Here is a 24134-nt window from a genome sequence, read left to right on the forward strand (position 1 = left end):
GTGGGAACTGGAGAGTTGGGAAAGTTGAGTTTTAGACTTGATTTCGTATTCATGTTTTCATTTTTTCTTATACAATATAGAGATAATATTTTTAACCTCATGGGGATATTTAATCATATGATATACAAACATACTTAAAAGTCTGGGCATGTGCAGTAACTCCAAAAACTATTTTCATTTTATTCTTACAAGTAAATAAAAATCTAGTATTAATTTGGTTATTATGGGCAACAAACAACACAGTTATGCATAGAACTTAATAGATAGCAACATTCTAAAATCACTAAAAATTTTTGATACAAGATTTTGAAAATCATCAAGCCCAGGATGTACAATGTTTTGTTTTTAGAATATAAAATTTCACATGAAGCATAAACAGTGTAGTTTGGTCAGATTTCCATTCAACACAAAGGCAGTCAATTATAATGGCATTTCTGTTTTTCCAGGCACAAAATGAAGATAATAGTGAAACAGTAAAGTAAAATTTAGAATTGGAAAAAGCCCTCATCATGTGTGAATAATAAATATTAAACTCCAGCATGGTCTTTCAGCCTAGAACCAATGGACAATATATTTGTTATTTTGTACTGTTAGCATCCACTGAAATAAAAAGCTGGAAGCATAAGAGCATCCACAGAAGAAAAGGTGCTAGGAAGGAGGTTGGCTTCAAACTAAAAGGTCATGGATGAATTTTGCAGGCCCCCTCTTCATTGCGTAAAATTGCTGTAGATGATAATGGATTTGGGGACAGAACAAGGATACAGAATTCTGGATTCTAACCTCATCAGGGTATTCACTCTGGGATCTCCAAGTACTTTACTCATCCCCAGTCTTGATGAAAGAAATTGAAATACTTATATTCATCCTATGGTTTTACATTTCAATTCTTGTGTTTGAAAAGAATAAAAATGGATACATTTTCCAATGTGCAGAGAGTATGATTTCTCTTCAGGCAAAAGAAATCTTACTTGATAGCTGGTGTGGAAGTTTAGAAATAACAATCAGAACTAATAGTCCTAGAGGTTTTCATGTGGTTTTGGTTTATCACTTTAACAGAAATTTAGAGTATCTTGTATTAAATATCTCCAAAGTTTTCCTGCTCAATGAAAAGTCTTCTGAAAGCACTCAATATACAAAACCTTTAATGATCACTGCCATCATTAAAGGTTCTTAAGGCCTCAACTTTTGTCTCTCCTATCAATGCCCCAGTGCCTGTTTCCTCTTAAAGCTAAAAGACGTTTAAAAAGGTGAAAGGTGGCAAAATGAAAGGTGTGCTATTGCGAATGAAGGACAGAAGTGGGGAGGCAATCTAGCACGTTGTTTAGATAATTGCTTGAGAAAAGATTCATTACTTCCATAGGGGTCGAGAGAGGAAGGGGGCGTCGGGGAGATGTGTATGTGGAATGCGTGGCCGGAAGGCCCCCGGCTTCTGGGTCGCCTTCTGGGGAGTCCTGGCCAGGCAGCCTCCACCTGCTGGAGGAGGGACGGGGCGGGGCTAAGACGAGGAGGGAGGTGACGCACGAGCGACCCACATCACCCCACTTCTCGCCCGACCCCCACCGAGGCCCAGACCGCGGCAGGCTCCTCCGATTGCAGCTCGGTGAGTCCTTCGCTGATGCCAGCTTAGACCCCCGCCTGACGCTCACCCGAGACCGACGGGTTCTTCGCGATCGGGAGTCGGGGAGGGCGTCCTGCTGAAATCCTTGAGCCGGAGGCTGGGGGCAGACAAAGGATGGGTAGAAAATCGGAGGGTCGGCTCTAAATGAGAGGGAAAGAGTCGGGAGGAAGAAGGTTGGGTAGCTCATCAGATCTGAACGATGTTGGCTGGGGGTGTAAATGAAACAAAGACATCCTGCGTGCAGAGCCGGGGAGGGAAAGACGGAGATGGCCGGAGAGGCGGATCCCTGCCTTTTGGTCAGATTGCGGGCTCTGCTGTCTCAGCTCTTTGTAGAACAAGGTTTTACATCTGAGAGTGGCTTCTTAAAAGCCTTTCCTTTACAGAAATAGAATTGGGGGGTTATAAATATTTCCTTTTCAGGGGAGAAATGCACGCCGCCTCCATCTCCGCCGGCTCCCAGAGAAGGATGGCAGAAGAGGGTTTGCAGGGCCCCTGCCTGAGATGTCCGCCCTAAGGTCCAGCAGCTGCAGAAGGAATCTGTGTGAATATTTGTTCTCTTGTTCTGCAGGCTTCTGGTTGCATAGGAGCCAATGTTCAGGACAGGTTGACTCCCCAGACTTTCACCTCTTTCACTTGTTCTCTCTCATCACCTTTCGATTCCCCCCAATTCCAACCTCCAAAACAGTGAGGTAATATTGCCAACATAATAACAGCAATCTGGGGGTCTCTGTGCCCAGCACTGTTCCCAGTGCTCTTGCACATGCTCCCACACGTATCCTCACAGTGACCCTAAAAGACAGATGCTTTTCTCGTCCCTTTTTGCAGAGAAGGAAGCTGAGGCTTTGCCTACGATCCCCTGCTCTCATTTGGTGCAGCAAGCAGCCCTCATCTTCCTTCCCAGGTTGCAGGGCAGTGTGAGCTGTGTGTATCATCATCCCCACCCAGGATCTCAAGTGTATCCCATGTTTGCTAAGCTAAGATGGTCTCTTCTACCAGCCCCAAGCTTTCTGTGCTTCTTTACCATGTATGTCTTCCAACGCCTTCCCATGAGCCTTTTCTTCCCCAGGACTAGAAAAGTCAAGATGTCACTCTCCCTGTCCCTTTCTCAAGATGGAAGCAAAGTTTTGTTGTTTGTTTCTGTTTGTTTCAAAGCAGGAGAGAGTGGTGGAGTAGGAATGGTGCAGAACTTCCAGAGAGCTATGACGACAGTAAAAAATGACAGAACTGCCATTATAGTCTAGTCTTCCCCAGGATGTGAGGACACAGGGAACTGGCCATCTCGGACAGTTTTGTTTCTTTAATACCTTCTCACAGCTGATGTCCTGGGTAGCGTGGACACGTAAGGCCTAAGCAAACCCTTAAAATTTTTCATTGCAGTCTCTCCCTGGGTGATCCTTGAATCACTCCCTGGAGGGAATCACATGATTGCATCATCACAGTTGACGATTGTGGCCAATCGATCTGTGTGTGGTCTTTTATCTGCAGGTTAAAAATGGTCTCCAGGATGGTTTCTACCATGCTGTCTGGCCTGGTGTTATGGCTGACGTTTGGATGGACTCCAACAGCTGCTTATAGCCCAAGGACCCCAGACCGGGTCTCAGAAACAGATATCCAGAGGCTGCTCCATGGCGTGATGGAGCAGCTGGGCATTGCCAGGCCACGGGTAGAGTACCCAGCTCACCAAGCCATGAACCTTGTGGGCCCGCAGAGTATCGAAGGTATTTACTGTGTTCTGCCAGTTAGCAGTTTCTATCATTGCTGTTGTTCGGTTGCTAAGTTGTGTCTGACTGTTCGCACCTCCATGGTCTGTAGCACGCCAGGCTTCCCTGTCCTCCACTATTAGCAGTTTCTATTAGCAGTAAAATAATTAATCCATATTGAAGAAACTCCACTTTCTCCCTGTTTTCCCTTTCTTCTTATACTATACAGCATATACATGCAGACACATAAGAATATGTCCTGTGAGAACAGTGACCTTATCTAATTCACAGCTGTAGCCCTAGCATCTAGCACAAAGCCTGATACATTAGTATTTATCAAGGGAATGAAGAAACATCTAGTGTTGTCACTAAAAAAAGATTAGAACCCAGATGCCACATCTTCTCCCAAACTGATCTTTAGGAAATTGTATCTCCAGCTGCCTACCTCTGAGCTACTGCCAGCCGGTATTTGTAAAAGATCTTCAAAATGTAGGACCTAAAGGATCTGACTTGATTCTTAAGGAGGACATCAGATAAACCCAGAAGGAGCCAATGACGTACTGGCATTAAGAGTTTAGGTCAAAAACTTTAAAAATATATCTTCAAGTATAACGAATGTTAATTTAATTGTTTCATGGTGGTAAGACCATTGCCCCCTTGAGTTTTCCTGAGTTTCTGGCAATATACTTTTAATACTTTTGTTAGAAAGTGGTACTTTTTTGCTTAGTGCTTTATTTATAGAGAATTGGAGTCTAGGTCTTGAGCAGCTTTTAAGAGCAGCTGCCTTATTTCCATGCCTGGCTTTATAGCTCTGATTCTGAATGTTCTCTTTCCACTGAGGTGGAGCCCTAAAGCCGGAGCGTGGTTGATTTCATTTGAACACAAGAGAACACAAGAGCACAGGAGTGGGTCTGAAGAAAACATGTGAATTCTTTCTCTGAGTCTTGTCAAAACACACATCCAGCAAATGCTATGTCCTGTGCATCAATTTTGTATAATTTTGCCTAAGTCTGTAAATTCTTACAACAGCTATCTGCCTTGGGAGTCCAGAGAATGCCATGGATATTGCTGACATATGATTCTCATTTCTGTCGTGTTACCCATAGCTCTAAACCACTGAGTAAAACTAACTCCATGGGATTGTTGTCTATGTGGCTAACATTTGATTTCAGGAATGAATTAATGCAGATGACTTGAATCAAAAGCATGCCAGCCTAGCACAGGGCTTGAGGTGGAACAAATCAGACAGAGCTTCACACCACCCCTTCTGGGCTGAATCTAAATCCTGCCCAGCACCCGCTGCCACCTCTGGCTTCAAACACACCTACCCATTTCAGACCAGCTCTTTCAAGACAGTGAATATCTGCCCCTTTAACCGTAAGTGCTGTTTAGTCACCCAGCTGTTGTCATGGAGATGGTTTCCCAGGTTTCCGTTAATCCTGGAAGCCTGATCATCTGTGCAGAAGAGAAACAGCAAATCCCTGGACATCAGCAGCCTGCGTTTATCCAGAGCCTCCTTACCTGCACTCAGTAGCCAGCTGTTTGGCACCTGCTCTGTGCCCGCCACCGTGCAGGAGGCTCTGAGACAGCTCTGTTCTAGAGGATTCTTGTCTGGGAGTAGGGGCGAGGCGAGGTGATTACAGTGTGTCAGGGCCAGTGTTTTGACAGATATGCAGGCAAGGTGCTACCATGGAAGTGAAGAACAAAGTGTAACTTATTCTGCTTGGTGTAGATGGAGGTGGTGGCTTTAAAGAAATGCTTCTTTGAAGAAGCAATGTTTGAACTGGGTTTTGAAGTTTGAATAGGAATTCATCAGGGAATGGCAAGTGAAAGGACACAGAGATGTGAAAGCGTGGCTTAAAACAATTCACAATCAGAAACTGTGTTTATTACCCTTGGGGTAATGTGATGTTATGAGCTTCCCGGGTGGCGCCAGTGGTAAAGAACCCACCTGGTGCAAGGGATATAAGAGATGTGGCTTCCATCTCTAGTTTGGGAAGATCTTCTGGAGGAGGGCATGGCAACCCTCTCAGTATTCTTGCCCGGAGAATCCCAAGGACAGAGAAGCCTGGTGGACTATAGTCCACAGGTCACACAGCGTTGAACCTGAATGAAGCGCCTTAGCATGCGTGCTGTGTGATGTCATAGCCATGTTGGATCTCTTCTAACAGTGTCTGTGGATGGTATGAATATCAGCTTGTGTTCTAGATTTCTGTTACTGTGTAGAAATTATTAGACATTTAGCAGCTTAATACAATACTTGCTTGTTACGTCAGAGTTTCCTTTCGTCAGGAGTCAGGCACGGGTTAGCAGGGCCCTCGGCTCGGGGTCTCATTAGGCTGAAATCTCAGTGTTGACAGGAGATGCAGTGCTGGCTGGAGCTTGGGGTTCTCTTCCAAACTCATCTAGGTTGTTGGCAGAATTCAATTTTTTGCTCTTGTGGGACCAAGGCCCCTTTCTCTGGTTGGCTGTCATTGGGGTCCCTCAGGTTGGTTGTAAGCCTCTTGCAACTTGGCAGCTTACTTTCTCAAAGCCAGAGGGAGAATGTCCCTTTAGTCTGCTAATCATCATACAGTATAATTATAGGAGTGATGGTCCCTTTATCTTTGTCATTAAGTGATAGTCCTCTATGTTCCCAGGTCCCACCCACACTTGAAGGATTCATGCAGGGCATATGCACCAGTAGGTGGGAATCTTGGGGGAGCAGGGTTGTCATCACAGAATTCTGCCTATTACAGCTTGAATGCAAACTAACGGAGAAAATAATCCAAAGACTTTAGAGGGAAGAGGAAACAAACTGACTTTTTACCTGTTGTGGACTTTGGCATTTAAGTTATTGTGTGGTCTAATGTTTTCTTATGTGAGTGTATAATTGTTTCAACTCACTTGTTTATTTGAATTGTCTCTGCTCAGATGATCATTCCTGCTAATTCCCAGGGGTCTGTCAGATGCATGGGTTATCTTCTATATACCTTCAACATTTATTTTAGTATTTTGTTATGAAAGACCAAGTTAGAAAGGTTTTCTGATTTTTATAGGAAGAATACCAAGAATATAAATACAAAAACCTCAAGATGAGAGCAGGGAGGCTGGTGTGGCTGTAGTTTCAAAGTCATCCGCTCAGAGAGGCTTGCCCAACTGCCCAGAATAGCTCTCCCCATTCTCTGATATGGTGCCCTTTTGTATTTTTTAAACTCTAGCGTTTAAAAAAAAATTATAATGAATGTTTATTTCCTTGCTTGTTTTTTGTCTGTCTTCCCGCTGGAATGTCAGTTCCACGAGGCCGCATGGAACATGGAACATTTTTTGTTTACTGCTTTATACCCAGACACATCGTAGGCACTTGGTAATTATTTGAAGATGAATGTGTATTTGAATAAATATTTAAAAACTCGATGTATCTGGCAGTGGGCTGTCTGGGTGGCTCAGAGGGTAAAGAATCCACCTACAACAAAAGAGACATGGTTCAATCCCTGGGTTAGGAAGATCCCCTGGAGAAAGAAATGGCAACCCCCTCCAGTATTCTTGCCTGGAGAATTCCATGGACAGAGGAGCCTGGAGGGCTACAGTCCATGAGGTTGGAAAAGAATTGGATACAACTTTGAACAACAACATATCTGGCAGCAGTAAGCATATGAGTATAGAATTTATATTCTATTTGACATCTGGGTCTCTTGAGACTTCTTCCCCAAGGAAAATATTCCATTTCTATTGTCTCTTTTAAAAATCAGGAACTAGTGATAATGTGCTCGTCAAAAGGTCTGTTTACTTTGACTATGACCGACCAGCAGGGTGCAAGTTTCCTACCTTCTGTGCAGGGGCGTATTGAGAAATGGAGACTTTTTGCAGTTATGGCACGAAACCAGCAGAGGGCCTACTAGACCTGAAGCATATAGATGTAACAGGATTCCTGAAACCTGGTACCCAGCCACCGGGTTGTTAAGCCAGTCTCCTTGTTGACCTGCTCTAGATGGTCACTGGAGAGGAATCATTTGCCCAAAACATCAAAAGGTTGGAGGTTATTTTTCACTTCTCCATAGGTACCTTAATCATGACTTAGTAAGGAATATCTTTCAACTGTGTAAATTAGTAACCCAAAGCAAAACAAAAATACAGAGTAAAGACAAACAGGCATCAATGTATTGTTTTATAGAGAAGAAAACGCGCTTTAATGGAAAGGAAAACCTGAGTTGAGTCTTTTTTTTTTTTTTGGATGGTAGTTTATTTTTCCAGAGGCTCCAGCCTACTCACATGCGAAAAGCAGGTGCTATTAGTAACTGAATGAGGCCAGCCTTTTCTCACTTTGTGGAGTATCAGGAGCACAGCTGCAGTCTTTACTGGCCTTCCCTGGTATTACTGTGGATGATTCACCCAGTGAGCAGTACAGCTCAGCAGTGCTACTGTGCATCTTGCATCTCAGCAGCGTCCCCAAGCTCAAATCGGCTCATTGGTCAAAATGACACAGATAAGTGGCTACTGTTGTTATATTTTCCCCAGAAACAAGGAAAGCCACCAGCTGTCCAAGAGATTAGTTCAGAGAGCCATTAGCTATGAGGTAGAGATGCTTGGGAGTCAGAAGTGGCTCTGCCAGCAGACACTAATGTTAGCTTTTGATGAATCCAATCAGAAAATGTGCTTCCGTTTTCAGGATAGCAGCCTCAGGTAGAAAGGGGTCTGCTCAATGCCACGGGTTCATTTCCCCCTACCCTCCTAGACCACCTGATAACACCAGATATCAAACCACTGAGGGATTTATATATATTGGCACTTCATGGATCCCAAATAAATTTAAACTAATAATGCCAAACATAAAAATACCAAAATTCCTTTTCATAACGCTAAATTTGGGGCTTTAATTTTTTTTTACTTTAAAGAGAACAAAAAGTGTTTACTTAATAAATGTCAGGTAGAGAAAGAATCCGTAAGGTAAGGTTTATTTAAAGGGGTGGATACTAAGGAGCCTCTATTTCATCAACCTCTGGCCTCGTAAAGGAACCGCAGTGCCTTCATTTGACCACAAGGGGGCACCAGTTGCCTCCTATTTGAAGGTTGATGGTGGTTTAGTTGCTAAAGCATGTCTGACTCTTGAGACCTCAAGGACTGTAGCCCACAAGGTTCCTCTGTCCATGGGATTTCCCAGGCAAGAATACTGGAGTGGGTTGCCATTCCCTTCTCCAGGGGATGTTCCTGACCCAGGGATCAAACCTTAATCTCCTGCATTGGTGTGGTCTCCTGCACTGTAGGCGGATTTTTTACCGACTGAGCCACTAAAGATGCAGGTTGGAGAGAAGAGTCTTAAACATTGATCAGCTGACCTGAGCCTCTCAATTTCAGGTTAGCCTCTGTCTGCAGTTGGAGGAAGGGGTGGGGGCTGAGACAGATATCTTGACTATAATCTGTTTCTAGGTTATCCTCATTCTGGGGGAGCCAGTGAGAGCAATGGGCTTGCAGGGTTGTCTTTGAGTGCAGCAGGGCCTCCAGTTTGGCTCATGTCCTTTGGGGTTCTGTTGAGCTCACCCTAAATTCAAATCCTTAATATTTCCCTGGATGATTTTCAGTTTTTTGTCTTAGGCAATGACACCAATGGTGATAAGAAATTGAAAAGGAATAGGGGGAAATTTGTTTTTTTTTTCTGGTGGTAGGGGAATAAGGAGATAAAAATGATGACTTATTTTACTGTTGCTTTTAAGGTGTCCTGGGACATCCAGGTGTAGGTGTCCAGATGGCACTTAGATGTATATGACACAGGAGAGCTCTTTGGGTGAAGGAAGGGGTTTGAGAGCCATTGTCATATTAGTGGTAGCTGATGTCATAGGAATGGATGAAGTTTCCTGGTCAAGTATTAATTAAGAAGAGCAGACACCTGAGAAAAAGCCTGGAAGACTCCATTTATAGGGTCAGGTAGAAGAATCTGCAAAGGAAACCAGAAAGATTGGGCATTAAGGAGAACCAGACAGGTGCAGTGTAAACAAAGAATGAGAGTTTCAGGAAGGGGCCGTGGTCACTTTGTCAAGATTAGCAGAGAGTTTGTATGAAATCAGGACCACTGGTGCAGAGTGTACCCTGAGTGTAACCGCCCTGAAGTTCCTGGGACTTTGGGTGGAACAGGTTCTGCAGAATAGTGGGGGCCAGAAACCACAGTGTGGGAAACAGAAGACACGGTATAGAAGCTGTTCCCAAATGTCGGGCTGTGGGACATTCCCGAATGTCAGGCTATGGGGGAAGACTGTGAAATGGTTGTGGAAGGATGAGGGGGTTGGTGATGGAGAGATGAGGAAGGTTTTTGTGTAGGTTGCTTTAGAGATTTGAACTTGTCAAAGTGCTAACTGGCAAGAGCTGATGGAGAGAGGGGCTTCCCTGGTGGCTCAGACAGTAAAGAATCTGCCTACAATGCAGGAGACACAGGTTTGATCCCTGGGTTGGGACGATCCCCTGGAGAAGGAACTGGCAACCCACTCCAGTATTCTTGCCTGGAGAATGCCTTGGGCAGAGGAGCCGGGGTGGGCTACAGTCCATGAGGTTGCAAAAGAGTCAAACATGGTTGAGCAACTGAGCATGCATGCACACACGATGGAGAGAGAGTTAAAGTTACGGGATAAAGGGCAGATGACTGATGGGTAAACGTTCCTGAGGATATGAGAGGAGATGAAACCAAGAGCTCAGGTGGAGGCCGGGGTTTAGGTCTTTCCACAACTGGGAAAAAAGGGAAGAGGCAGAAGTGTGTCGGGATGCAGTGAAGTTCATGATTTGTTGTTGTTATTGTTGTTCAGTCGCCAAGTTGCGTCTGACTCTGCAAGCCCATGGGCCGCAGCATGCCAGGCTTCCCTGCCCCTCACCATATCCCGGAGTTTGCCCAAGTTCATGTCCATGGAATCAGTGATGCCATCCAACTATCTCATCCTCTGTCTCCCTCTTCTTCCCCCTTCAATCTTTCCCAGCATCAAGGTCTTTGCTAATGAGTCAGCTGTTCATGCTCACCCCCCACAATCACTCCCTCAATTCAGTTGAGGAGGGCAGGTATTCTTTGCCACACTGTACAGAGGTGGAAGGCAAAGTTCAGAGAAGTGACTTCTCTAAGGGATGCAGTTCGTATTTGAACATGGTTCAAACACACTAGACCCTGGTGTACCCTTCTTCTATTCTGGTCTGCTGTACGCAGCATGCTACTTCTTAGGCTAGTTGATTAATGGTATGGTAGAGCACAGGCTTGATCTTGGGCCAAACTGGGAAACAGATTTATCTTTAGGGATAATCCTTGTTCCTGGGCTCATTGTTGCCCTTTCTTTGAATTTGCTGCTCCATATAGACTGCCTGTGAAGTGGCATTTATGATAAAGGGCTGCTTCCCTTCCCCACCAAACTATGAGATCTGCAGGAGCAGATGCAGGGTCTGACCTGCTTTTTCTGTATGCAGGGCCTAGACGGGGCTGGGCATGTAATAGATGCTCATGAAACGTTTTTTGAAAGAACCTCTCACGGTATGCGTCCTAGAAACATTGACCTCTGAGATGTCAGCAGGTGAAACTGGTATTATTTTAGCTCAGATCATCTAGCCTGTAAGTATATTTTGAGCATTTAACCCTGACAATCCAATACTCACTGGCTTTCCTCCTACCCGCTTATTTAGGATCTCAGCTCCTCAAAGTGTCTTAAATACATGCATGATCCAGAACACAGAGGACTGGTCCCTACCCCGGGGCACCTACCCATGTTCCCCTCTTTCCTCTCCTTGTCCCCTTCAGCTGGGCACCACCTCATCCTCCAGACTCCAGTTGAGCAGTTGCAGCCTCAGGGAGTCTGTCATAAAGTGTTGGGTGGCGAGGATAGGAGGAGACCCCTCTGAGTACCTTGTGTCCCTAAACCCTAGAGAGGTTTAGGAAAACAGAGCTTTCCATTTTATTTCTCACTGTTCCCAACAACCCCCTACCCCACCCCCACCGTGCTCTCCATAGATTCACAGGAGAGGTTGCATAGGAGAGGTTGCACAGAGAGACAGGCCTACCTGGGCATCAGGCACCAAAGGGGTGAGGGTGGAAGGGGCTTCCCTGACAGCTAAGTTGGTAAAGAATCTGCCTGCATGCAGGAGACCCCGGTTTAATTCCCGGGTTGGGAAGATCCGCTGGAGAAGGGATAGCCCCATTTCCCTCCACACCCCCACTGCCCATGAAGGCAGAGCTTACCCCTGCCTCTGGTTGGCCAGCCAGACTCCTTCTTCCTTTAGTTTGAGCTTTTCTCCAGGAGAAGTCTCATTCCTGGTGCACACAGGCTTCTGGCGGGTGTCCTCCCAGACACGCTGTCCCGTCTGAAGCCCAGAGCAGGTTCAAGCTGGGACCTCGACCTCGTCCCACATCACCTGAGACTCACCATCTGGAGAGAGGGTGTGGCAACGGCAGCTGCTGAGTCACGGCAGGGCGTGATGTCCACAGACAATGGGAAAAGTGGGTCACACACGTATGGGAAATGGGAAAATGGTAACCAAATCTTACATAATACTCTATGGTTTGTAAAAAATCCTTTCCTGAGCCCTGTCTCATTTGATATAACCTTTCTAACCGTTAAGAAAAAAAAAAGATGTTGCCTACACCGCTTGAGCTTTTCAATTTAGCTGGCAAGACAGCTGTGTTAGGTTTGATTGCATTTCTCCAGCCAGCTGTCTTCCATCCCCATCGACTTGGCTAATCCTGTGATATTTAGCTGAGAAGCTGTAATGACGCTGGGAGTGGTGGTAAACCACAGGCGAGTTGGGGCAGATGGTGTTCCCAGGATAGGAAGCTTCAGAAAGCAAATTGTCTGACAAAACTGCCCTCTTGGAACAAATTTGTGCAAATACCTTGGGCACCGTGGTCATAAAGAAAGCTATGGAAACCGGCTGGGAGGGTTTAGCAGATCCCAGCATGGCACTACAGTTAAAAGTAAGCGTGACTTAAACCCATGGCAGGCCGTGGGATTGGAGTAGCAGAAGGGGCATGTGGTGTGCATGGTGGGGGACGTGGTCACCGTGGAGCTGAGCAGGAAGAACGGTGAGGCTCGAAGCCCAGGGGTTTGGGTCCTGGCTCAGACCAGCTGCGTGGCACTAAGTCAGTCCCTTAAACTCTATGAAGCTTAGTTTCCCAGTCTGAAGACAGAGGTGAGCTACCCAGACCGTCTCTCGGGGTTGATATAGTAGTCATGTTAAATCAGGTATATAAAAGTGTTTGGGGCACTATGAAGCTTTACTCATAATGGGAAGTACCACTGTCATGGCCATTACTGCTTTCATTCAACCATATGTATTTCCAGGTGTAAATGGCTCCAGGGCTGGAAGATGGTATGTCTGCAGTGGTATCCTGTGTTTCCTGTTCCCCGTGTCCTTGACTTGGCCTGGGGAAAACTGCCTGCAATAGTTAGACTTGGAGGAACCAGTTGACCTCTGGCCTTATGAACAACTATGCCGCCTGTTAGTGTTACCTTAGGAGTTAGGGTCTGTGTCTGCAGTGAGGATGGATGGTTTCTGAAAACCAGTAAAGAGTAACTTTTCCATACTCAACAGTGCTCCGTTCTGCTTCTTTTCTGGGTGGCTATATAAGCCTTGTGTTTGGCTGTGACGTGGGTTGTAGAAGCATCTTAAAAGTCAGGAAGACTGGCTGTTTAGTCAACTGCCGAGCCAACAGCATGCCCATGTGCATGTAGGAGACACTGATGTGAGGATGGTGTGCACATGGGTTGGAAAGCGTGTTCTCAGGGGCTTGAGAGGAGGCTATCTACATGTCCGTGTTTCCATGGACGTGACTGGCAGGCCAGGATCAGTACGCTTCCCCTGAACCATGCACTCTATCAAAATGCCATTTAACATATTTCCATTTTTATTAACTTCCTAAGTAATTATTGCGTGCCTACACATTCGGGCTTCCCAGGTGGTGCTAGTGGTCAAGAACCTGCATGCCAACACAGGACGCGAAGGAGACAAGTGCTCGATCCCCGGCTCAGGAAGATGCCCTGGAGGACAGCATGCAACCCACTCCAGTATTCCTGCCAGGAGAATCCCATGGACAGACGAACCTGGCGGGCTGCAGTCCATGGGGTTGCAGAGTTGGACACAATTGAAGTGACTGAAGTGACTGAGCAAGCATGTTACCACGAGCCAGGAACTGTGGCCTGGACATTTGCAAACCAACCAACATACATCTAATGTATTTACAAAGGATCTTTGTGAACTAGTTAAGAGTCAGCCATTATCTTCTAACCTATTAGTAAAGGTTAAACTCTGACCTGAGGGACTGAGGCGTTTTCCCGAGAACCGGGGCTGCGGCAGGACTGGACAGGTTTTCCCCTCACTTTCGCATCCCTTTTCCATCGGCGCTTCAGTCTCGAGGTCTCCAGAGGAATGTGTGTGTGCTGAGTCGCTTCACTCGTGTATGTCTCTTTGCAACCCTGTGGACTGTAGCCCGCCAAGCTCCTCTGTCCATGGGCTTCTCTAGGCAAGAATGCTGAAGTGGGTTGTCATTTCTACTTCAGGGGATCTTCCTGACCCAGGGATAGAACCCACGTCTCTTACGTCTCCTGCATTGGCAGGCAGGTTCTTTAACGCTGGCACCACCTAGGAAGCCCTCCTGAAGGATAAGAATCAGAGAACACAGGCGAGACCAGGAATAATGAGCTGTGTTTTCATACACCTGCCAACTCCAGTGGGGTGGGCAGGCTAAACACAAGCTCATGTCCAAGGAGCTGCTGGTTAGTGGCTGGGCCCGTGGTCTCTTACTGTAACCAGAAGCCCTTGTTTAAGCAGCTTGAAGTCTAGGTGAGGAAAAGGGATGTAAAAATGGAAATGCATGCTTTCCACAGGCTGGGATAGAAGCTGGGAGTCCAGGATATAGTTCTCATAATCACCATGACAGGAACTCTGTGGGGAGTAAGGTGATGTGCCCGCAGCCTGCCCCCCACCAGTTGAAAAGATGTAGCAGGCCAGTTGAACTTGAGCTGGGCTTCCTTGAGGAGGGAGCGTGTGGATCAGGGGGACTCAGGTTCAGGAAGGAAGAAGTAGGAGGAAATAGACTTTTTTATCTAGATTGTGTTGAGTGCAGGATGGTTGGGGGTGGGGAGGAGGTGGCAGGAAGGCTGGACACTTTTAAGGTTGTCACTGAATTTCTTTAAGGGGATCTGGGGGGACTTAACCTGGCGGTCCAGTGGTTAAGACTGTGTTTCCACTGCAGGGGGCATGAGTTTGAGCCCTGTTTGGGGAACTAAGATCCCACATGCCAAGCAGTACAGCCAAATAAAGAAATAAAAGCTCTTAAAAAATAAAAAAAGATTTATACAAAGAATGTTGTAAGCACCTCTGGGGACAGGGACACGTGGTCTGTGAGGCTCAGGGCCCTGAACTCCCCCAGGGAAGGACCTGCCTCCCCAGCCCATCCCCTTGTCTGCAGAATGTCCAGTGAGCTCTGTCTGCTGGCAGATAGGTCACCCGAGTCTGGAGGTGCCCTGGAGGCAGCAGTAGGCTGGTGGTACTGGGTGGGACGTGGGGTGGGTACTGCTTTATGTTTTGGTCAAATACATGCACACTCAGCACAGCACTGTTGGAGTCTCAGGGGCTGGAGGTGGATGTCGCTTCAGTCACTCAGCACGTGTGGACGTCAGAGAATAGAGGGAGCCTGCCTCCCACCACGCTCAGCATGGGCGGATGATCTACCTGCATACCCGCTCATTCCTCTAGCGGCTTCACTATCCTGGGTAGTTCTTCCCTTGGACACCCTAGATTGTAAGCCCCCAGGGGAGCAGACACTGACCCTTCCCAGCACTTCAGAGGACACTGATGCCCTGTGGGAGGTGACACTGTGCAGTGGGAAGAGAGCTTTGGCGTAGCATCTGGCCTGAGCAAGGCAGAGCGATGCTCCCCCAGGGCCCGTATTGACTGTGGTGATAGGCCCTTCCCCTGGGGCTCCCCGGCAGGCTCAGGACACCACTGGCCCCCTCCCATGGAGGCCTGTCAAGAGTTTATCTTTGCACGAGACATTGTGGCCGAGGAGACAGTCAGTCCAGGAGACTGGCTGGCCCTGCAGAGGCTCAGGGGACCTGCCTGGTACCATCCTCCTGGTCCAAGGACTCAGCAGGCCTGTTGTCAACAAGCCCAGCCCAGTTTGGATGAGATGCGGGTGACTAACGTTTTCCTCCCGGGCAGCAGGAGGGGACCGGCCGGCTGGGAGGAGTCCCTTTGCTGTAAACTACCAGAGACGCCCGTCTCCCGAGCTGAACCAGTGGGTGTCTTGCTTTCTTCTTTTTTCTTAATCCTTCAGCAGATGATGGGAGGGGTCATCTGTTGAGTTTGTCCAGACTCTGAATAGCCCTTGGTCACTGGAGTGTGCAAAAATATGGCAACAATGCAGGTGCTCTTGTCTGAAAATGTTTCCGAAAGGATGGGAATAAGAGCAGTTCTTCTGACAGTAAATGATGCATTATGCTAATATCAGAAGGACTTTTTTTTTTTTTCCCTCCCCACATGTGTGGTCAGTGAAGAGAATTTTGGCAGTTGGTTCTCATTGAACCAGGCCTGTATACAGCACTCTGGAGCCCGGTCATCGCCTCTAGCTTTTTTTACAGGCAGGGTTGCAGTGCCTAGGGGTCTGGGCTGTGACGGCAGGACGTGCCTGCAGCAGGCAGGGAGTGGTCAGCCCACTCTCAGCTCTCCAGATCCAGGCCTTGAGCAGAGTAAGCTGTTGATACCCACACAGCTGTCTTTGCAGCCTGCCCGCCCACCCAGGCTTCCCGACCCTGCTTCAGGGCATTCATTTGTGGTTAATGATGAGTCAAATCTCATCCTTTACCCCCAGTTACAGCACTGAGGAGAGCACATGGGGACCATCAGCCTCGCTCCAATCTAAGCAGAGGAGCTGAGAAGCAACTAGTGGGATACATAACAGTGTTCTTTCTTTAAATGTGTTAGGGGAAGAGAGCTAAGATTTATTTTGTATCTACTATGTGCCGGATACTATATATATATGTGGTGGCGGTGGTGATTTAATCGCCAAGTTGTATCCAACTCTTGCAACCCCATGGACTGTTGCCCACCAGGCTCCTCTGATCCTGGGATTTCCTAGGCAAGAATATTGGAGTGGGTTGTCATTTCCTTCTCCAGGGGATCTTCCCAACCCAGGGATTGAACCTAAGCCTCCTGCAATGCTGGTGGGTCTCCTGCGTTGCAGGTAGATATACATATGTATGTGTGTGTGTGTAGTGTGTGTATATATATATATATGTGTGTGTGTATTTTTGTCCTCAGAAATCCTATGTGATGCTTTCCTCTTGCAAGGACAAGTTGAGGTGGAAAGTCGGTGAGTAATTAATCGGGCAGGACTGACTAGCTAAGGGGGATATGGGTCTAGATTCAAATTATGTGAGTTTGACTCTAGAGCAGGGTTTCATTCTCAGGACCTGTGATATTGGCCAGAGACTCCTTTTGTTGTGGGGCACCTCTAGATGCTGGCAGAACGCCCTTGCTTATAACAACCAGAAATGTCACCTGTAGATCATATTGCCCCCTATGGAGAACCAGTTTTCTACAGGCTTTATTATTCCTGCCACAGCACATTTCAAAAGGATATTTGGGGCTACCTTGGTGGCTCAGAGGTTAAAGCGTATGCCTGCAATGCGGGAGACCTGGGTTTGATCCCTGGGTCGGGAAGATCCCCTGGAGAAGGAAATGGTAACCCACTCCAGTATTCTTGCCTGGAGAATCCCATGGATGGAGGAGCCTGGTGGGCTACAGTCCACAGGGTAGCAAAGAGTCCGACATGACTGAGCGACTTCACTTTCACTTAAAGACTCTCTAGATGGTATGGACTAATTATTTATATTAATTTTTATTATAAAAGTAATAAAGGTCATTATGGATGATTTGGAAAATCATATATAATTGCATATATTTCTATGAAAAGAAAAATTAGGTCAAACTCCATGCATATTTTTAGGCTCCATTTCCTACATAGTATCAGATTGATTTCTGTAAATGTTCGACTAATAAAGTTGTTCTCTCTCTCTCTGTTTGTGGGAATCTTATTTCACTAGTTAACTACGAGTATTACCTTAGGAATCCTTGAATTTAACAGGCACAAAAGATGTCTCTTTGTTTCAGTTTGTATTTATTTGATTACTAACAAAACTGACCATCTTTCTATTATGCAGCTGTTTGTTTTTCTTATTCTCTGAAACATTTGTTAATAATATGTGTTTTTGTTTAGTAGATCGAGTTGTGTCTACCCACTTTCAGAGTTTGCCTTCTTCACAGCGCAGGCTCATAACTTAAGTTCCTTATGCTTTTTAGCACTAATTGAGGGATTGGACTCTGGGAAAGGATTGGGAGAAGAGAGGAAGGGAATGCTTGTGTATAAATAATTGATTACCTAAATTATAATGAATCGAACCCTGAAGTTGGAAGCAGAAAAGAGGAGAGAATGGCTTATGTCTGAGGTCCTCAGACTCTGTGAGAGAGAAGGGGAGAGCCCAAGTACCTGGTCAGAGAGTTCCTGTGATGGCCACCAGGTGGTGCTATCGGCCTGGGACGATTTTGGTGTCTGGTAGGGGAGGGAGCACAGAGTCGGACAGGACTGAAGCGACTTAGCAGCAGCAGCAGCACAGGGGATTGAGGTGATAAGGAGGCTGAGTGTCCAACACAGAGGCTTGTTGGGTGTTTGGAGTTAACCTGCCAGTGATCACAAGTTGGCCTGGTGTGTGTATGTGTTTTTATATGTGTGTACAGAAGAGGAAGGGAAGGTTAGGACTGGTTATTATTTATTTATTGAGATGTAATTCATATACCATAAAATTTACCCATCTACAGCATACACTTTGATGGTTTTCAGCATATTCTCATCACCATAATCAACTTTAGAACATTTTTATCACCCCTAGAAGAAACCCCCTTCCCCTTAGCTATCACTCCCCTCCATCTCTGCCCCCCACCCCCTCCCTTCACTTCGTGTTCCCCTTTCCCAGTCCCTGGCAACCACTAATCTACTTTCTGTCTGTCTGGATTTGTGTACTCTGGACACTTCATGTAACAGGATTGTACACGGGTGTTCTCTTGTGAAAGAGTTATTCTCTGGCTGTTACTACTTGTCCCAGCCAACACTACCCCAGTTGACTTTGTAGCAAGAGGCATCAGAGTAGCTGGATAGACTATTTCAAGTGCTGTGGCATTTCCAGGCCTATTAGGATAGAGAAAACGACAGACAACAGCAAGATTCTCATTTGATAGATAAACAGAATCACCTGGGAAGCTTATGGAACTAAAGATTCCTGGCTCCCAATCTCTCCAGAGGGCTTCCCACGTGGTACAGTGGGAAAGAATCCGCCTGCCAATGCAGGAGATGTGGTTCGATCCCTGAATCAGGAAGATCCACTAGAGAAGGAAAATGGCAACCCACTCCAGTATTCTTGCCTGGGAAATCCCACGGACAGAGGAGCCCGGTGGACTGCAGTCCATGGGGTTGCAAGAGTTGGACACAACTTAGCAACTAACCAACAACTTCTCCAGGACTTTATATTTGGTAGTTCTGGGGAGTTGAGGCTGCTGAGGATTTTTTTTTTTTTTTGGTGCCCCAGGTGATTCCAATGATTGTCTAGCTGTCGGCAGTGGGCAGTCAAGTAGTGGAGAAAAAGAAATCTGGTTTGGAATATGGAGGCATGAGACCAAAATGACCTTTTCCTGCAGACCGTCTCTTTCAGCTGCAGCCTCAAATCCAGCACCTCTCGTGGGAAGGGAGCTGCATGCTTATGGTCTCCACAACCGCGTGCTACAAGGCTGGTTCATGTCAGAGCGTCATCTTTGACTCGGCGTGACAAGAGTGCATTTTTGAAGGCCATCAAAAACAATGACATCAGCCTTATTTAAATACTGCTCGGCTGGCAAATAGCTTTAATGGGGTATAGCAGAAAGAACACTGAATTAGAAGCCGGAAACTTGCCAGAATTCTCCACTGAATACTCCCTGGAGCTGTTGTGAGCATCTGGTGAGAGTGGGTGAGAGGTGTGGCCCCTGGCTTAGATTAGGGAAGCGCATGACCAGAGGGGGCTTCAGAGAGCATCTTGTCCACCTGTCTTGTTTCATGGTAGAGAACACTGGTCCTGAAGTTCCTTGCTGAGGTGACGGATGTACCAGCTACAGCAGTGCAGCCAGGAGTGGAGCTGAGGGCCAGGGTCCTCTGCCACCTACTTTCCCCACTGCGTCTCACTTCACATCTCTCTCTTTGGGGATCTGAGGAATCCTATTGAGTCACCTGTCATTTTCAGAAGTGAGGAAAACCAGGCCTAATTTGTCCAGGGTTCCGGAGCTAGATGATTTATATTTGCCTTGGATAAGTAGGAGTTAAAATAATGGCAGATGAAAACTTCACGATGGCATTCATGGATGGCTTTTAAGAACAAGCCCAGAACAGATCTAAGCTTTGTGAGGCCTGAAGCTTATGTAATTTGGAAACCCTCTTTAAGACAAATAATACCAAATTACAAAATTAGGTCCAGGGCCTTGGAAGCAGTCTATGCAAACGAAAGACTTTGAATCTTCAGCTTCATTCACTTCACTGTCAGTTCACCTCTAGGGACAGTTATAGCAAGATCCCTGGTCATGTGTGTCCTGCTAGAATTTTTTTATTTGTATAATAACATATATCCTGCTTTGAACCACTTAGTTACACCAGTCTCACAAAATGGAGGCCATTCTATCAACAAATACATCTTGAGTAGCTGCTGTACATAAAGAATACTGAAGGGGGCGAATTCCCTGGTGGCCTAGTGGTTGGGATTCTGGGCTTTTACTGCTGTGGCCTGGGTTCAATCCCTGGTCAGGGAAATGAGATCCTACAAGCTGTGTGGCCAAATTAAAAAAAAAAAAAAAGAATACTGAAGGGGACAGAGGCTACGGTAAGGAGAAAGTACAGTAAGTAACAGGAACTTCCCTGGTGGCTCAGACAGTAAAGAGTCTACCTGCAATGCGGGAGACCTGGGTTCAATCCCTGGGTCAGGAAGATCCCCTGGAGAAGGAAATGGCAACCCATTCCAGTACTCTTGCCTGGAAAATCCCATGGATGGAGAAGCCTAGTAGGCTACAGAGCATGGGGTCGCAAAGAGTCGGACACGACTGAGCGACTTCACTTCACTTCACTTCACAGTAAGTAAGGTGTAAGTACAGTAAGGAGACCACAGTCTCAGGATATGCAGTTCCAAAGTATATAATAATAAATCCCGAGACCACTCTTTTCTTCCCAACCGTGGGCTGGGCCAGGGATGGATGCCTACGGGATCTCAGCCTCTATTTGTGTCTTCAATTTTGGTCTCAGAGAGCCTTCTTCCTTTCACAGTCATTCCTCTCCCTCCATCATATGGGGAACGGACATCAATATGAGTGAAACTCTTGGGGTTTTTGAATGAAAACCTTTTCATGATTTAAATGACATCTCTGTGGTTGGGCACCCCTTCCCAAGCCACTGCAAAGTCCCTTAAATCTAAAATCATTGTCTTCAAATGAATTAAAAGTACATTCATCCATCAGGGTCCCCTTTCCCTAAAACGTGCCTGATGCCATTGAGATTGTTAGAATAACATGAGTATCCTGAAAAATCTCTGTGAAGATTCTCAGGATATTTATTTCCACTTTGGTAAGAAGTGCGTGCATGCTAAGTCACTTCAGTCCTGTCTGACTCTGTGTGACCCTATGGGTGGTAGCCTGCCAGGCTTCTCTGCTCATGGGATTCTTGAGGCAAGAATACTGGAGTGATTTGTTATGCCCTCCTCAGTATCTCTTATGTCTCCTGCATTGGCAGATGGGTTCTTTACCTCTAGTGCCACCTGGGAAGCCCTTTGGTAAGACATCTGTACTCATTTCTGTTTATTTAATTGATCATATCAGCATTAACGCCTGTATTTTTTTAAAGGTGTGGGTTTTGCCACTTTCTGAGAGAAAGAACATGGTGATAGAGATATGTCTGGGTCAAGAGGGGGCCTAGGTCAGTGGAGGGTGTTTTGTGATGTTTGTTTTATTTCACTTTTTAACTGTTACCCTTAGTTTTATTGATTTCCCTGGAGAAATGGGGAGTCAGAGATGTGAATCCATTTAGGTAGAATCAAGTACTGTTCACATCTTACTGAATTTCCCTTTCTATTGGTGGGAGGAATGGCTGAACCCTTGGTGTCACCTAAAGCTCACTGTGATTCTCGTGGCAGTTTTATTATTAAAAAAAAAAGCCTTCTGGAACATTAAAGCATGAAGGGACATTAAAACCTTGGGAGGAGTTACAACATTTTGAAGTGCAGGGTGGAAGGTTCTGAGCCCCTGGGTAGAGGAATGGCTGGATCCTTCTGGTGTCATAAGCAATCCCATCACTCTTGGGACCCTCCCTGTTTTGAATCATGGATTTCAAACATCCTCAAAAGCTCTTCTCTGGTAATTCCAAAACTCTTAACAAATCAATCCTAAGAAAAAATAAACAAATATGCAGAGGAGGAGAAGGATATTTAGGATATGGTTCTAATTAAAATTTTTAAGTTTTCCTTCTCAAAATCTTGTATAAGCCATTAAATATGAAAAAAACAAACCCCAGAGTAGGAAAGCAGTCAAAGCCATTACCATTAGAGATTTTGAATTTTATAACACACGAATAGTTTGTTTTTCTTCTTATTAACACCAAGAGGATCAAGTCAAGGCTGTAACTTTAAAATACTGAATGGCCGTCTATTGAATTGGGCATACATAGGGACACAGCACAGAAGGTGAAACTCCATCCTCCATCAGCATAGGAAACAGCGAGCCTGCTTGCTGTCAGACGGCTTCTAGTACAGGCACCAGAAAAGAAACGCGTCTTGTGGGCCCTCTCAAACTGCCCGAGGTAGGTTGGAGCCATCTGGATGTTTTCCTGCAGTTCCCTTGTGACGACCGAGTCTGCCAGTTACTTCTGTTGCTGTTCTGTTGGCCTTTTGGCTGTTTCTCTGTTTGGTGACACCTGAAGCCAAGGGGAAAGAAACGAACGTTTATTAAGTCCTATGTTTGTACCAGTTAATCTTCTTAATGAAGCATTACTATTACCCTGTTTTACAGAAAAGGAAAATGAATATTTTAAAAGGTAAAGATATCTTGTCCAGGATCACATAAGTTTTAAAGTATGGCATGCATGCATTATTAAAATGACAACCACTTAACATTTGCCAGGATCCTGCAAAAACTTTACAAAGTCTATTTTATTTTTATATTTTTTTTACTTTATTATTTTATTTTACTATTTTTAAAAAATATGTTTAATTTAAAAGTTTTTTTATTATTTTCATTTATTCATTTATGTTATTTATGCATTTCATTATCCTATTATCTTATTTTTTAAACTTTTTATTTTGTATTGGGGTGTAGCTGATTAACAATGTTATGCCAGTTTCAGGTGTACAGCAAAGAGACTCAGCCACACACACACATGTATCCATTTTCCCCTCAACTCCCCTCCCATCCAGGCTGCCACATAACATTGAGCAGAGCTCCATTCTAAGTATAACGGTGTGTACATATCCATCCCAAACTCCATAACTATCCCTTCCCCCATCCTTTTTTATTTTATCCTCATACCAACCTCTGAAAATTGACATAATTTGTATCCGCATTTTATAGATGAAGTCATAGAGTAGTATGAGGAGCCAAGATTCAAACTCAGGTAGGCAGACTGCAGGGCCCCTACTTTTGCACAGCATACCTCACCTCCTCTAACTTGAGCTGCCCACGTAGACCCCAGCCACAGGTGGCTGCCACACACTTGACAGATGCCTGGTTTGAATTATGATATACTCTAAATATAAGCCACACACCAGATTTTGAAGGCAATACCATAAATAAATAAAAGAATGCAAAATATCTCATCAGCCCTTCTTATTTATGAAATGATAGCAATTTGCATTTATTGGGATACATTTTTTAAAATTAAGCTTCATCTGTTCTTTATTTTTTTGAAATAAGGCTACTAGACAATTTAAAATTAACTATGTAGCTTTCATCATATTTCTGTAGGACAGCACTGCTATCTACTATTGCAAGTAAAGGAGGGGCTATGAAATTTGTTTCTCATCAGTAGTTCTAGTCAAAATTTTGGTTAGTAGAGTGGGTGGGGAGGTTGAAGCCATTTCAAAATTTTTTTAATTGTTTTTTAAGGCTATTTTAAAATGTAAGTCTGGGTTTATGAATGAATTTGAATTATGCTTTCTTCACTCTCGGGACCATGTGTGGGTAAGGAAGACTGCCGTTTCTAAGGTTCAGAAGGAACTTGTGATCTATGATTTCAGTGTTGCATAGCTTATGTCTCTCTTGTGTCCTCCGTGGTGGGAGCTGCTTCCATTTCCACACACTTTGTGACAATCAACTTCGTGTCTCCTCCAGCATGCCAGGGGGCCCTGGCTCTGGGTATGGCACTTGGCACTTAATTTATACTAAGTAATGAAGATAGAATAAGTAGCTAAGCATTTTTTATTGGTTTTGATGTTGTCGTATTATTTTTTAAATTGACACTTAGTTTAAATTTCTATTTTTTAGCTATTATGGATTAACGTCTCTCTGAACATTGAGTACAAGCTTTTGTGGGGGGATATGTTTTCATTTCTGTCGGGTATATATCAATACCTAGACCTGGAACAGTTGGGTCATAGGATAGCTCTGTGGAACTGTTTGAGAAGCTGCCAGATTGTTTCCCAAAGCAGCTGCCTCCTGGTATTGATACATTCCCATCGGCAGTATGTGAGGATGTGGTTTTATTCTTAACTATTGCCAGGAAGAGATTACATGGATACAAAAGGAAGAAGTTGGGAATATTTGTGTGA

At 45.3% G+C, this 24134-nt stretch overlaps 1 protein-coding gene and 2 long non-coding RNA genes across 10 annotated transcripts in view; 2 read left to right on the forward strand and 1 right to left on the reverse strand.

Annotated features, from left to right (window-relative positions):
- Window positions 1–1568: 1568 nt before the first annotated feature.
- Window positions 1569–24134, forward strand: part of SCG5 (secretogranin V) — a 56425-nt gene continuing 33859 nt past the window's right edge. For 4 of the 8 annotated variants that reach the window (XM_086322027.1, XM_086322030.1, XM_086322032.1 and 1 more), the window contains exons 1-3: window positions 1569–1600; window positions 2039–2159; window positions 3104–3336. In XM_086322027.1, coding sequence (XP_086178153.1) covers window positions 3111–3336 — 226 coding nt within the window. In that variant the 5' untranslated portion in view covers window positions 1569–1600; window positions 2039–2159; window positions 3104–3110. The remainder of the gene's footprint in view (window positions 1601–2038; window positions 2160–3103; window positions 3337–24134) is intronic. The other 4 variants (XM_086322026.1, XM_086322029.1, XM_086322031.1 and 1 more) reach the window with 1 other exon arrangement.
- On the reverse strand, window positions 6634–11679 carry LOC147364822 (uncharacterized). Its single transcript, XR_015135038.1, has 3 exons — window positions 11498–11679; window positions 11024–11180; window positions 6634–6763 (listed from the first exon to the last, which is right to left on the reverse strand). It is a non-coding gene; the product is annotated as an uncharacterized LOC147364822 (long non-coding RNA).
- LOC147364823 (uncharacterized) lies at window positions 12030–12843 on the forward strand. The gene is made up of 2 exons (XR_015135037.1): window positions 12030–12229; window positions 12597–12843. It is a non-coding gene; the product is annotated as an uncharacterized LOC147364823 (long non-coding RNA).

Source organism: Bos grunniens, chromosome 10 (genome assembly GCF_055505025.1).
Source record: "Bos grunniens cultivar Pamir isolate PY7600 chromosome 10, Bosgru_T2T1.0, whole genome shotgun sequence".
Classification (NCBI taxonomy): domain Eukaryota; kingdom Metazoa; phylum Chordata; class Mammalia; order Artiodactyla; family Bovidae; genus Bos; species Bos grunniens.